The sequence below is a fragment of the Nelumbo lutea genome, chromosome 1 (assembly GCF_056320005.1).
Source record: "Nelumbo lutea isolate HS-2025 chromosome 1, American lotus-T2T, whole genome shotgun sequence".
NCBI classification, from domain to species: Eukaryota; Viridiplantae; Streptophyta; class Magnoliopsida; order Proteales; family Nelumbonaceae; genus Nelumbo; species Nelumbo lutea.
This window is the reverse complement of record NC_142684.1, coordinates 175,569,492-175,584,987: the sequence shown is the minus strand read 5'-3', so window position 1 is coordinate 175,584,987 and position 15,496 is coordinate 175,569,492. Positions and strand designations below refer to the sequence as shown.

At 39.5% G+C, this 15,496-nt stretch overlaps 1 protein-coding gene across 1 annotated transcript in view; it reads right to left on the bottom strand.

Moving 5' to 3' along the window:
• Positions 1-230: 230 nt before the first annotated feature.
• LOC148879366 (DUF21 domain-containing protein At4g14240-like) overlaps positions 231-15,496 on the bottom strand; it is a 32,901-nt gene continuing 17,635 nt past the window's right edge. The window contains exons 8-13 of the mRNA XM_088960892.1: positions 6,019-6,106; positions 5,833-5,906; positions 5,366-5,738; positions 4,588-4,634; positions 4,402-4,483; positions 231-523 (exon numbers count right to left, since the gene is read on the bottom strand). Coding sequence (XP_088817018.1) covers positions 425-523; positions 4,402-4,483; positions 4,588-4,634; positions 5,366-5,738; positions 5,833-5,906; positions 6,019-6,106 — 763 coding nt within the window. The 3' untranslated portion in view covers positions 231-424. The remainder of the gene's footprint in view (positions 524-4,401; positions 4,484-4,587; positions 4,635-5,365; positions 5,739-5,832; positions 5,907-6,018; positions 6,107-15,496) is intronic.

Sequence of the window (15,496 nt, the reverse complement as noted above, 5' to 3'; positions counted from 1 at the left end):
AATCTGCAACATGATATAGAAAACAAAATGTAACAAAGAAGGGGCAAGCCAGAGGCAGTGAATCTATCACCACCTAAAAAGAATATAAAACTGTCTTAATACACTTACATGTCCACCTGGTCTAAATAATATAGATTTATTTGTCCTCCAAAAGGGTGATTCAGAGAGGTAATCTGTTTTTCTTCTAGAAATATTTTTTTAAGTTTACATAAAATATAAAGATCGGGTGGTTAATATTTAATACGCACTACCACTCATTAATAGTATTTTATATATTGACAAGATGAGCAAAAACAGACATGGGAATATAACAAAATTATATGTATAAAAATTCCGCCAATGTTCCAAAACTACACCAAATTACAATAGCTCTTTCAGCAAGGAGATGTTACCCCTCCTCAAGACAGTTACATTCAGTACATGTTCATCGCTTGTTTCCAAGAAGAGGCTCTTGTAACCTTGACGAATTGGAATCACCCTCTGCAGATTTCTTCGGAGTTTGCCCTTGCTTACTTTGGACCATCTGGAGAAGGAACAAAGACTTTAGACGTGTAGAACCCATCTAAGAATGTGTACATTTAAGAGCTCAGCCATCAATCAACAAAGAGGGGAAGGGTGATTGTTTGGTTTAATGGTAAAATCTCGGGTTGACAAGTGTGAAACGTCATCAGAGCAACCACTTTATACACCAAAAAAAAAAAAGAAACTGCCAAAGTTAGGCCTACATCCATTCTACATCTTCCAAGACCCCAGATAGCTGGGGCCAACATGCGGGTAATAGAATATACATTTTTATAAGTCATCTTAATCTTTTGAAATTCTTGTTTATCTCGTTATCAGGAATTGAAATAGATCTTGTGTATTATTAAGACACTATGATAGTAAATCCACCGCATGATATTTCGTTTATTGCCACTGCAATCCCCTTAGAATCCCACACCAATCACAATTTAACTTCTATTTTAGGAGTGCTGCAATATTCTGGTACACAAAGAAAGCATCTATTTATTAAATATTTAGAGATCTTTTTATGCTGGGTGTTGAGTTTTGGCTCCATTTTTGGACAGACTTGGCATTGGCATTCATTAACCACCAGTGGGGGGAAGAAAAATATGAAAATCTTATAAACTAATGCACTTATGAAATATGGTTTCTAGACATTGAAGCACCTCAAAAGCTACAAAAATATAGTCCTTGTAGTTGAAATTCATTCTTTTGACGACTGACCCTTGTCACCATTCTCAAAAGCATTTTCACAAGTTTTATTAAGGGCATTCTGATCCTTTAGGGATAGAGATCTTTACCGAAAGAAGAAAAAGGAGATAGATTATTATTATTGTATATATTTAAATAAAACCGTAGGCATAACAGAAAAGCGATGCACTGCTACAATTGGTATTATATTCATTGTAGTTATGTATTTGTTTGCAGACAAGTTCCATTTCTGTTACCCCAACCTCTATGTGCAGTCAAGTGTAATTGTAATAATTTAATTAATGCACCATAAAGCATTGCAAAGAGAAAGAGGTGTAATGTGGGCTGTGCCAGGCCGTCACGGCACTCTTTTGTGGGCCACCCACACTGTAGTGGGCTGTGCCATGCCAGCATGCAGACCTTGGCAGGCCATGCTGAGCAGAAATCCCCCAAGAGGGTAGTAGCCTGACACAGCCTGAGGCTCAAGATAGACAACAAATTGAAAATTCTTAAAATTTTATTCCATATGAATTTTGATGTATGCAATTGTTTATAGATGAAATAATAAAATGAAATTGAAAAAATTACAAAAAAAATGGAATAAAATAGCAAAGCAAAATTGAAAATAAAAATTCATATATGTATGCATATATATGGGCTGGGCCAGTCCGCAGGCAGCCCAGCCCAGCTTAGAGCTCTACAAAGAGATCCAGTTGAGATGGAAGTTGATTATTTAACATATCTGCTCGCCAAGGCAGATATGAAGATATGCACAATCTCCTTTTTATCAAAGTTTCGAGCATGCCACTAGAATAATTTTCCATGGTAAAATTATCAAGATCCTCTGAGCTAGATCTCTATCATTTCTTGGACCTATTCATTAACTGGTACAGCCTTTAATTTAATTACAAGATCCAGATCTGGATGCTCAGCATCACCCATTTAATTTAGGGGGAAACTACATCATGATCCCTATTTACAACTTCGAAGATCTAAAAGTCCAAAATTGGGTACCTAAAAGCTCCTGTTTTCTTTTTCCCATGGAAGCGAAAGATTAATTTATAGAAAACTCATCTTATAATTTGTCATAGCAAGTGCTCTTGCAAATATGGATATGCAAAAGCATCTGTTGTAAGCTTGTAGCATTTGTAAATGCATCAACTGCATACTTTGTCTATTATGCAAAGGTCTGATAACCTTAATTTATATGAAACAATTTTACCCTGTAAAAAATTACCAGAAGGCCCTTGCATGACATCTGTAGCATCAGCTTTACTGCTTTCAAGTAAAATCGTAAATTGTGCATAATTTCATTTTATCTTTTCAATTGTTTTGGGTCTTTTTAAAAGGTGGCCGAGGATGGGTGAAGTTTCTCTCTCAAAAACCTACTACCAAAATGGAAAATTCCCCTAGGAATTTTGTGCAGTAAGAACAGAAAGGTTTTAAATTGAATTGCTTTGACCAAAGAGGTAATACTTCAACATCTTCACTGATACTCAAAAAAAGCTAGTATGGTAGTACTGCCTCAATGACATGCAGATGGTGAGCCATCTTTGGATTTATTCCAACATACCGAAGGGAAGGAGACTGAGTGGAGCCAAAGTTTAAGAAAAGGGAAATTGAGCCCATACTGTTCTCTTGATCTATATGGGTCTTTATGTGGCTGTGATTATGGACAAACAATTGGGCTTTGGGTCTTGGCAAATCCACACAAACCTAGCCCAACTCCATGAACCTAAAAAGTTATGCTAGTAAGCCTAAGTGCCCGTTTGGGAGGGCTTTCACACAGCAGCTTCTGGTGTTGCAAGGTAGGCCCCAAACAGAAAGCCATGAAGCAGTTTGGTGAAAAACCTGGAAAGCCACAAATAGGCTTACATGAGCTGAGATATCGACTTTCTGATGAAGCTATTTTCAGTAGTTTTCAGTAGCTTCTCAGAAGCGGCTCAGTCAATGCATCCCAATCAACGATGGAACCCTCCCAAACGGGCCCTAAGTCTGATAAGTCATTGAGTGAACCATCATCTTAAGTGGATCCCACAATCTCAACTTTGATGACCAAACAAATCTTTAACTGGTTCTTGATATATGTTGAACAAGGGGTAGATCCTCAAGATTTACTTCAGATCTTCAAAATATTTTTAATAGGTATTCAATTGCAAGTAATGTCAGTTTCAAAAAAATCATACCTTTGTACATCTTAGAAGAGCCGTTCTGTTTCTTTATAATAAGCCCATGTATTAGCTCGTTTGAGCAATTGGATGAATGAATGACAATGAAGAGTTTTCTCTACAGACATCCTTAGTGCTGACTCCTAGAGAAACCTAGTGGTGTTGATTCCATTAGGCTTTATCTTTTGTTTTCATATCTTTTTTATGACCATGTGTTACTTTGTTGAATAATTTCTATCAATTTCAGGTTTGCTTTGTTATTGTTCTTACTTTTATCTGTGTTTGAAAATCATTCTCTCCCTTTCTCTTGTTTCTCTTTTCAGTTTCTTTGTTCCTTGTTTTTGTTTTTAGATTCTGCAGTCCATAAAAAGCACAACTTAGATCCATTTCCTTTTGTTTTCTTAAGGCTGTGTTTGGCTTGATAGAAAATGAGAGAACAGAAAGGGAAGTTCTTAACAAATATTTTGAAATTCCTAAAGACTTCCCTCAACTTTCTGTTTCTCTCTTATTTTCAATCAAATCAAACATAGCCTGCGTTTTAAACACTTTTTAAGTTATGTACAGCCTTTTGCCAGTTATATATAAGCAAATTGCTAAAACTAAACAAGGACCTTGTGGTCTATTTCTAACTTGATAAAGATGCTTTTGAACCCGTTATTTTTTCTTTTTATTTCATCTGTGCTTTTGCTCTTTTAGGTTGATTTGTTTACAACAATTTTTGTTACAACTTTAGCCCTAAAGATAATACCGAACCCACTAAACTGACCTTTGTTTTCCCTTAGATACTCATACAAGTCTCATCCTTGATTTAAGGGAAGATTTTCCAGAGTTATTTTGTCTATTTATCCAGTATCAGAAACTTTTTTTTTTTTTGTAAATATGAACATTCTTATTTTGGTTCAAGAAAACATGATAGTTTTATAAGCATATAAATGCTATCCCCCCATTACTAAATGCTTTTAGAACGCCAACCATCAAACAAATGAAAAAGGGCAACAGCAACAGCAATGCAACAGGTAAGAGAGATTATGCTACTCACCATTCCCTTCTGACTGGCTAATCTCCGAGTTGACGGGGCCCGTGCCATTGATGAAGCAGCCGCAGCGGCAGCAACACGTATCCTACCAATAGAAAGGGGGTATGAACAATAGCATCCACTGTCCATAACCAACTCATATAATGCAAGTAAAAGAGGATAGTATTTGAACTTTCGAATTTATTGTACCTTTTATGTACATCAACATATTCATCTGTCTCATCTACAATCTCCTCCTGTGTAGTCATAAAATAATAACAAATTAGTTAATCTAGGAAATAAAAAGAAATAAAAGTTAAAAGTTACATTAGATGAAAGAGAAAACGAACTGATAGACCCAAGCAACCCTTTTATAACAATCGTAAAATTAAAGTTTCCTGTCAATTTCAAGAGTCTAATTGATGTGTCATGTTTTCTACAAATCATTGAAAAAGGATTAATTAATCAGATGATACAAATTGCTAAATGAAAAGACCATTTTTCAACTATTTTCTCTTTGAATGCATGATACTAAAAGCTTGCATCCAAGATTCAAACAAGAAGACTGATCGAGTTGGAGTCAATTAGGGGTTGGGCTTTTGTTTTGGACTTTAGCCGTGTATTGGGTATGGGTGATTGGGGACTGTTAAGGGCGTCGGTTTTTTGGGATATGAAGATCGAGGTTTTTGATCTATTTTGTTTCTTTCATGTGTTGGTTGCAAGGGTTTTGGTTTAATGGGGCTGGCCATGTGTGGGTAGGTTGGGCTGGATGGTTGTTGTTTAATCTTGTTGGGTGTTTTCTTGCTTTATTTCTTTCTCTTTGGGTGATAGCTTATCACCTTTCCTTGTATCTTCTTTTTGTTTTAATAAAATTTTTTATTTATCTTCAAAAAAAATACTAAAGAGGTCACATATCAATTGAAAATCAAGATGACACAGTATATAGGTACTGAGCCACATTAGGGTAATCAGAGTAAATGTGGATTACTTGTAGAAGCTCCTCAAATACATCCTCCAGAGTGATAATACCAATCACTTCTCCATCTTCAATATCCTCCGACATACGGGGTGTGCCATTCATCACTGCATCAGATTGTTGATGAGAGGTTTTGATTGGCCCAGGAACCTTCCCAATATCAACAATTACACTTTGTGGTTTTTCATCCTGCTTAGGTAGCAATAGAGCAGTTAATTTGGAATCATCACTAAAGGCTTTGTTTTCTTTGGGTTTTTCTCCATCTCCAATGGCAATGGGTGAAAAACTCTTGCTTTTCCCCTTAGCCTTCACAACAGCTGCCATATGACTGCTCCCTTTCTGAAATTCATTTAGAATATCATATAAAGGCATATCTGAAGGAACCCTGAAAACATTCCAAACATTAATATTTCAACTCTAAATATATGAGTTCCAAAATGAAAAAAAAAAAAAGAAAGAAAGTGGTTCAATGAGCACACCGTGGAATTCTCCGAATAGAAACAGCACTAACTGGAGTCTCTGTTTCTGCTCGCACTGTGAGTAGACTTTTCACCTAAATGCAGCAGGTCAAAAAATAGAAGAATGGCCAATTCCATACTCAGCTGAACTGATGCTGAAATATAATGAACCAGGATCAGAGTTACGTCTTTGATTTCCACACTTACCAGTAGAAGCCCAATTATGTTTTTAGGATTCCCAGAATAGACAGGAACTCGGCTATGGCCCCGAGCAAGAATTTTGCCAATTGCTTCCCTGAATAATTGAAAAATTATGTGACTCATTTATCTCTGTTCCAGAAACAATAACATGTATTGATGATTTAGAAGAGAACCCATTTACCTCAGATGCTTTGAATTTGAACTTCTTTTTAATCCAAAATGTCTATTAACAGTGACTTGTGTTCTTTTTAACAAGAAAAAGGCCTATATTTTTTATTAAACACTCACAGAATTAATTTTTCTTTTTTTTTTTTTTTTGAGAAAAAGTGAGTTTCCTATTAAAATAAGTAAAGATAAAGGCTGCTGAGGGAGAGGTTTCTTCAACAGCTGAGTACATCAAAGCAGTAGTAAAACACTAGCAGGAAAGCCTTACAGTACAAAATCATTATCCCACAAAACACTACTCCAATGATTAGGGAACAGGCTAAGGCCTCATTCGCGTCTCGATAAATGACTTACCTGGGTAAATGTACTTACCCAGGCCAGTGTTTCTGGGGAAATACTTACCCGGATAAGAGCACTTACCAGTGTTCTTTTATTCCCCAGGTAAAGGTGTACAATACCAATTTATCCAAAAAAGTGACCTTATTGAAGGGACAATATTGTCCCATCACATATTGGCAATTTTCAGCATGAATGGGTAAGTAATTTACCCAAGTCTGAGAAGAGTATTACAGATGTTTTAAAACACAGAGGCGTGACGCGAGACATTCCACTACCTAGAGGCGTGAGGCGTAGTTCAAAATGCAAGAGGCGTAAGCCTCCTTAAGAGGAAGAGGGATAGAAGGAGGATGAAGAGGAAGGGGGGATCTCATTTTTTTCTTTATTTTTAATAAAAATCTTTTATATTAAGAATATAAAGATACATAACATTAATTAAAAACCACTTTCTTTCCCTTATCTTTTCTTCCCTTCCCTTTCCTTTTCTTTTCTTTCCTTTTCTTTTCTTTCCTTTTCTCTTTTTTTCTTCTCTTTCTTTTTCTTTCCCTTCCCTTTCTTTTCCTTTCCTTTCCTTTCTTTTTTTTTTGTCTTTTTATATCAAATGTGACCTCATGAAAAAAGCGCCTATGCCTCTTGCACCTGAGGCATACGCTTCAGAGGTGTCAGCGCCTCTGGCATACACCTCAGGGCGTTTTGGGAGCGCCTCACCTGGAGGCACGCCTCCCACACCTACTCATGAATCGTTCTTTTCTGCAGGACCCACTAATACCGGAAAACGAACATGGGTAAGTAATTTACCCAAGTCTGAGGAGAGTATTACTTCTCAAGTAAATGAGGCTGCTCAGGAATTGTTCTTTTTTGCAGGACCCACTAATACCGGAAAACGAACATGGGTTTATTTCTTTTCCATGGGACCTACCAACTTACCCACCCCTACTTCCCAAAAAACAAATGAGGCCTAAAGTTGAAGCCCTTAAATAAATTGTTAACTAAAGCCCACTTGACTAACATCCTTTCCACCTTGCCCTACACCTGCTCAATTGGGAATGCCTTGTCTTCAAAAGTGCGGTTGTTCCTTTCTTTCCAGATACACTAACAAATAACAAAAGGTGTTAAGTGCTGCAAAATCTTCCCCCTTCTACTAAAGGCTTTCAATTACCAGGGAGCCATTAATGACTCTAAGGTAGGGGGAAGGACCCAATTTATAGCAAACAGCTTCAAGGCGTGAGACCACACACTGTAAGAAAAGCTGCACATTATGAAGAAATGCTGTTATGTTTTCCTCTGCCATACCACACAAGCAACACCAATTAACAAGGTATATTCCTTTCTTCTTTAGAAGACCAATAGTCTGAATGTTACCTTTCGGTGCAACCCACATGACAAACAAGAGCTTTGAATGGATCCTAGTCTTCCAAATCCAAACCCAGGTATATTCCTTTCTTCAATTTCGATTTTGGTTATTTCGGTTTCGGTTCAGTTTTCATCTTTTTATTTCAGTTTTTTAAATTTTGGTTTATTCGGTTCGGTTTTAAACCGAATGCTCACCCCTACCCAAGGAGGGGGTCAGAATCCAAAGGGTTCAAGAAAGTCAACATTGACTTGGTGGTGAAAATTCTAGACTTCTCCAAGGGCCACTCAATGTTTTAAAAGCGCAAAGAAAAAAGAAGAAAGAAAAGCACAAGGGACATTTTACACCTGAGGCACAAGGCAAGGCGTGTGCCTATTCGAAGCAAGGCAAAAAAATGCAAAAAAAAAGCTAAAAATTTTAAAAAATTCCATAATGCAAAAAATAAAAATTATTAAACATAATATTAATTAAAAATATAAACTTAAGTTTTAAAATAAATGTTTTAAAAAAACCTTTTATCTCAAATTAAAATACATAAACATAACATGTAAAACATATTTAAAACGAAAATTCACAAATAAAATCAAGCATAACATATGAAACATATTCAAGCATGTAAAACTCTCAATCTCTTAAATTCCCACCCAATTGCATTACTTCAAATAGCTAATGTGATGTTAAGCATTATGCATTCCTGATTTTACGAGCCATATTTGTACCAAACCCCTCGAGTAAAGCTCAAACAAGTCCATATTAGGGTCTTAAATTCTTAATCCCTGTTAGAGTCGGCTGTACAAGGGTAGTACAGCCATTTTATGTTTAGTTATATATGTATTGCTCAGCTGATGTGGTTCTCACCTAAGTGAGGGCACAATGGTAATCCTTGTATATCTTAGAAGAGTAAATAAAAGAAGGGCCGACTAGAGGGATTTGATTTTTCCTCTCTAGTTCGGCTGTGACCTTTTCTCCTTCTTCTCTTTCTTCTTTTCTTTCTCTCTCTCTTTTCCTTCTCTTTCTTCTGATCTGAACATATACGAACATCCTTGTATATCTCAGATCAGTTGTCTCCTTTTCTCTCTGTTCTGCACACTCCTCTCTAGGTTTTTGCAGAATTCTCATTGATATTTAGAGATTTTTCCAGAAAGAAAGAAAAAGGACTGGTCGTTTTCTCCTTTTGGGGATTTCCATGCCTCCATTGAATGTAATCATTGTGGTTTTGTGTGGTTGGTAGAAAACCCTCTACTCGCAATTCAAAGAGGGCTGGTTTTGTGATGGTGACAATGCAGACTTGGTATCCTCTACTCAACAGGTACATGATCTTCAAACTAAGTTGTGGTATGTAGCAAGTTTCTCTTATATGTTGCAGAACTAAAAATACTATTCATGAGGTGTGTTGTGAGGGTTTCTAGTGCTGACAGTAAACGGCAACAGTATGCTGTTGCTAAAAGTGGTGAACAGTTGTGAATATTGTTGCTGAAACAGTGGTGAATAGTTGTGAGTGTTGCTGTTGAAACCTGGTACTAGGAACCCTAGTGGTGTTCAGTCATTCGTGTGGAGTGTGGTGATTTATTAGGGCAGTAGAGTAACAATTTAGTGGTACAACTTCCCACTATTTTTTTGTGCAGTTATGGGAGACAGCAGTGAATACAAATCAAGTGTGATGGTGGCTTCTGATTATTTGAATGTGCAGATGACCTCTATAAAACTGAATGGTGAGAATTATGTCCCTTGGTCTAAGTCTGTTGAAGTTTTCCTGAAAGCCAAAAAGAAAGTGAAACATGTGAGGGAAGATAAACCCCCAATTGATTCCACTATGTCAGATAGGTTGGAGGTCATAGTGGTAGAGGTCATTATGGCCGTGGATGTGGTGGTGGACCCATGTATGGTCGTGGTGGTGGTCGTGTTGGAGGACGAGACTTGGAGGGAGCCCATGGTAGGGGACGTGGTTGAAGGGATGAGAGATCCATCGTATGGACGCCCAAATCTTGCGGAATAAGGTGGGCAAATTTCAAAAAAATATTCTCTCCCTTTCAACTGGGAATCGAATTCCCTATTTAGAAAATCATATTTTCAATGATCAATCTTGAACCATAAACTGAACCAGATCTGAACAAAAGCAATAGGAGAGAATTATACCTGATACGGAGAATTATATCTCCCAATGGAAGTGTTCACGCCCAAGGAATGATCCAAAGACTGCTCCCACTGAAGATGGCGCAGTGTAGGATGGAGCAGAATCAGCAGAGTTCTCCAAGAACCTAGTCCTTCACAAGAAATAGCAGGATGACATGTGAGCACAGCTTCCTATAGAACTGATATCAAGACCAAATCTTGACTTCTCCCACTGAACAGGAGATCGAACTGGCAAGGTAGGCGGCAAAAAAGAATTCTGCAGGGTTGCTTGATTCTTTCTTCTGTGATTTCAGCACTAAAGAGGATGTGAATATTTGTCTTCTAAAGGCTGCCACCCCTTCCTTCTTTTGTAACCCTAAAGGATTAGCTCCTAATCCAATTAGGAGTTACTGATCCAAATCACATTTGGATCAGACATCCCTTTAGGAGATAAGGATAAGCCATTATCTTATCTGCAAATTGGATCAGACATCCCTTTAGGTTTCTAGATCCAAATCACATTTAGATCTGGACTCTCTGAGTGGATAGGGTTAAGACCCTATCCTATCTGCTAATCCATGTCAAAATTCGCCCCATAATTAACCAATTAAATAGCCCAGTTCGAAATGGGCTTTAAGCCCATTAAGGTCCAGTGCTCACTTAGCCTTCCTAACAGCTTCCCAATTGGGCTTCCTTGTATGGCGTGGGACCCAAGCTTTTGTTACAAGGCCTGGCCGAATACACTGTTATGGACAGTGCACCCCCTGAAACCCATCAAATGGGCTCTATGGGCCCAACACTTACCCTAAGTGGTCCCTGGGCCAATCCACCTTGTAACACCCAGGGACTGTGGGCAGATGCAAGATTAGCCCATCAGGTGTTATCCTCAATGGTCTGACACTCGACCTCTCAAACTGTCCCAACATACCCAGGTTTTGACCCCCGCTAAGGATCTCACTAATTGGTACATCAAAGACAGCCCAATCCGACACCTAGTGCAGTATCATAATCAAGTCTAGGAGTCGGGTGTAACTTTCCAGTTTTGCCCATTAATCTCCAAGGTCCAGGGCAATACTGGAAATCTGGTCCGGTTCAAAGATTCAATTGATCCTACACTACATGTGCCTAGGGTCTCACCCCGGTAGCTGAGACAGGCAACCCCAACCGACTTGGTGACACATCAGTGTCAGCCTTATCAGGATAGGTCCCCCCGACCGACCCATTGGTTGTGAACATTCTAAACTAACACGAGTCTCATTAAGTGTTCAGTTTAAGGGTATTACACAGAAACATACCAAGGGAACATGAATCAAATATGTACTTTTATTCATTTACAATAAACTCATAATGTACATCATTCTGATTGAAGCTAAGGGCATACAAAACTGTCCAACAGCTTCCACTTGCACTTAGGTTCAATCAGGTACAAGCTGGAGTCCCATGCTTTCCACGTGTTTCTCAAACACTTTCTGTGATAGTGGCTTCATCAATGGGTCTACTACATTTTCCGCTGACGCTACCTTCTAAATCAAGACGTCCCCTCTACCAACAATCTCCCGCAGTACGTGGTACTTCCTCTCGATGTGCTTTGACTTCGAGTGGGCTCGTGGCTCCTTAGCCTGAGCAATGGCTCCATTGTTGTCACACAACAATGGGATGGGTGATGTGCTGGACAGAACTACTCCCAACTCGTAAACAAAATTCTTCATCCACACGGCTTCTTTGGCAGCCTCGCTTGCGGCAATATACTCGGCCTCGGTCGTGGAGTCTGCAGTGGACCCCTATTTGCTACTTTTCCAACAAACAGAACACGATCCTATCATGAAAACATATCCAGATGTAGACTTTCTATCATCTGGATCCGATTGGAAATCGGCATCGGTATACCCTTGGATCTGTAGTGAGCTACCATCGAATACCAGACAAAACTCTTTTGTCCTTTGAAGGTACTTAAGTATATTTTTCACAGCAGTCCAGTGCTCCTGCCCTAGGTTGGCCTGGAATCTGCTTACCACACTCACTGCCTAAGCAATGTCAAGACGAGTGCACAGCATGGCATACATGATGCTCCCTACGGCAGAGGCATAGGGAACGTCCTTCATGCCCTCGATCTCCTCAGAGGTCTTGGGAGACATCTTCTTGGAGAGAGTGACTCCGTGCCTGAAAGGAACATTTCCTTTCTTGGAGTTCTCCATGCTGTATATTTTGACTATTTTGTCAATGTAAGCAGATTGGGATAATCCGGTTATGCGCTTCAATCTATGTCTATAGAGTCGAAGACCCAGTATATAGGAGGCTTCTCCAAGATCTTTCATGGAGAATTGCTGTGAAAGCCATACTTTCACTGTAGTCAACATTCCTACATCATTCACAATTAGTAGAATGTCATCTACATACTGAACCAAAAAGGTAACTTTATCCCCACTGTACTTCCTGTAGACATAGGGTTCATCCGGATTCTGCTTGAAGTCAAACGATTTGACACCAGAGTCAAAACGGATGTTTCAACTTCTAGAAGCTTGCTTAAGTCCATAAATGGATCTATTAAGTTTACATACCATGTTTTCCTGACCTACAGCAATGAAGCCTTGCGGCTGTTGCATGTAGATATCTTTAGTAAAATCTCCATTCAGGAATGCAGTTTTGACATCCATTTGCCAAATCTCATAATCATGGTATGCTGCTACAGCTAGCAGGATCCTAATGGATTTAAGCATGGCCACAGGCGAAAAAGTTTCCTCATAATCGATGCCCTCTTTCTGAGTGTACCCTTTCGCCACCAATCGAGCTTTGAAGGTCTTAACTCTACCATCGAGGCCCTTCTTCCTCTTGTAAATCCATTTGTAACCGATTGCTTTTACCCCGGAGGGCGGATCTACTAGAGTCCAGACTCCATTGGTTTCCATTGAGTCCATCTCAGCTCTCATGGGCTCCACCCACTTTTGGGAATCTATGTCCAACATAGCTTCCGCGTAAGTCACGGGATCCTCCTCACTAGTCAAGGTTTCCACCAGGTAACTATCGTAGTCATAACCATAACGGATTGGTGGCCAGGATACCCGAGTGGATTTTCTAGGTTGGTCACTACCTGGAACTTGTGAGACATCTCCCACTGCTCCTGTGCTCTCCTCATCAAGAACTACTTTCTGACGATGGGTGTCCAGGATGTAATCTGTTTCCAAGAATTGTGCATTTCGGCTGCAGAACACCTTCTGCTCACTTGGGTCATAGAATAAGTAACCCACAGAGCCTTTTGAGTAGCCTACAAATAGGCAACGACTGGTCTTGGATTCCAACTTGTCTGCACTCGTTCTTTTAACGTGTGCTGGACAACCCAAAATCTTCAAGTGTCTGACACTTGGTTTCTTTCCGGTCCAAAGTTCATATGGAGTGTTCGAAACCGATTTGGTTGGAACCCGATTCAGCACGTAAATCGCAATCTCTAATGCGTAACCCCAAAAGGATGTGGGTAACTTTGAGTGTATGAGAAGTGACCGGACCATATTTAATAAGGTCCTATTCCTCCTCTCTGAAACACCGTTAAGTTGTGGTGTAGCAGGAGGAGCCAATTGTGACACTATCCCATTGTGTCAGAGAGATACTTGCCACCTCGATCTGATTGAAGAGCTTTAATTTCTCTCCCTAACTGTTTCTCGACCTCTTGTCTGAACTCTTTGAACTTTTCAAAGGATTCAGACTTATGTCTCATTAGGTACACGTAACCATATCGTGAGAAATCATCTGTGAAGGTGATGAAATACACGTGTTGATTCCGTGCCCTAACAATCAGGGGACCACATACATCAGTATGTATAAGGTCAAGTGTGCCTGTACATCTTTCAGGCTTACCGTTAAATGGTCGTTTGGTCACCTTACCTTGTAGGCAAGGCTCACAGGTGGGAAGATCTTCTACTGTTAGAAAATCCAAAGGACCATCCTTTACCAACCTTGTGATTCGGTCAACACTAATGTGGCCAAGTCGGTAAGGCCACAGACACGTGGGATTAATTGTATCTCGCACTCTTTTCTTGGGGATTTCAGTCGACGTAGTTTCGGTTATGTTAGTTTCTAGAGAATGATGTAGAACATAGAGACCGTTCCCCAGTTTCCCGTATGCGATGAATCTGTTATTTCTTTTAATAGTAATCGTATTACTAAAGAAGACAGAATAACCATCTGTACACAATTTTGAGACAGAAATCAAATTTCTCCTTAACTTTTGTACATAGAGACAATCTTTCAGTACAATAATTCCTTCTCTAAAAATTAACTCCACGGTTCCTATGGCCACGGCTGCAACAGTTGTAGTGGTCCCCAAGTAGAGCGTAACTTCTCCTTCACTCAGCCTTCTGCTTACCTTGAACCCCTGCAGTGAATTACACGCATGAGTTGAAGCCCCGGAGTCAATACACCAGGACGCAGAAGCTACCAATAAATTGGTTTCTATAACACAAGTTTCGAAATTACCTTTCTTGGATTCCAGGTAAACAGGACAGATCATTTTCTAGTGGTCGGTCTTCTTGCAGAAGTGATAGGCATCTGATACTTTGTCTTTCTTCTGTTTCTTGGGTTTGGCAACCTTCTTCTGGGGCTTTCTCTTTGCCTTCCTTTTCTTGTCCGATTTGCCAGTTTTAACAAACATGGCAATGGGCTCATCCTTTTTAATCAATTCTTCGGCCCTCTGCAACATATTGCTAAGTTCCTGCAAGCTAACGTTCAGCTTGTTCATGTTGTAATTCATGATGAAAGGATTAAAAGATGAAGGCAGAGAGTTGAGAATAGCATCGATCTGTGTTACTAGATCCAGCCCGGACCCAAGAGCATCCAGTTCGTTGATATAACCCACCATCCGAAGACAATGGTCGTGAACTTGTTGGCCCTTGGACATCTGCGCGGTCATGAACTGTTTCAAGACCTTCTGCCGAGTAGAATGATTCTGCTCTTCGTACATTGTCTTGAGACTGTCCAATACGTCTTTAGCAAGTTCGATCTGATCGAACTGCCTCTGAATTGGGTTGTCCAAGGAGGCAATGATATAGCAACGAGCAAGGGAGTTTTTCTCCTCATATTCTTGGTATTCTCTTCTTCGGGCCTCAGAAGCCCTATCTCCCGGACGATCCGGGGTAGGATTCTTGGCTACCTTATCCAACTTTTCAGAGGTTAAGACCAACATAAGGTTCCTGTACCAGTCGGCATAGTTTGGGCCCTTCAGCTTGTTGTCATCAAGCAGCTTTGCAAATTGTCCTTTTGCCATTTTCTAATAAAAGAGCAAATATCAGTCCACAACCTAATTTGATTCATGTTCATTACCTGGATATGGATTTTAATCTACGTTCCATTTCCATTTATTCATCTCTAAGATTTTCCTCCTTTCTCAGTGACGGAGACCACGGGTTGTCTCTGGAAATGTGGGAAATCACATAGGATGCATGGAGCCAACTGTTTCAGCTGCATAGCCCCACCACCTTTCTGTGAAGGATCATATCCACTCATAATATGAGTTTTCCCTTTGGCCTCTGT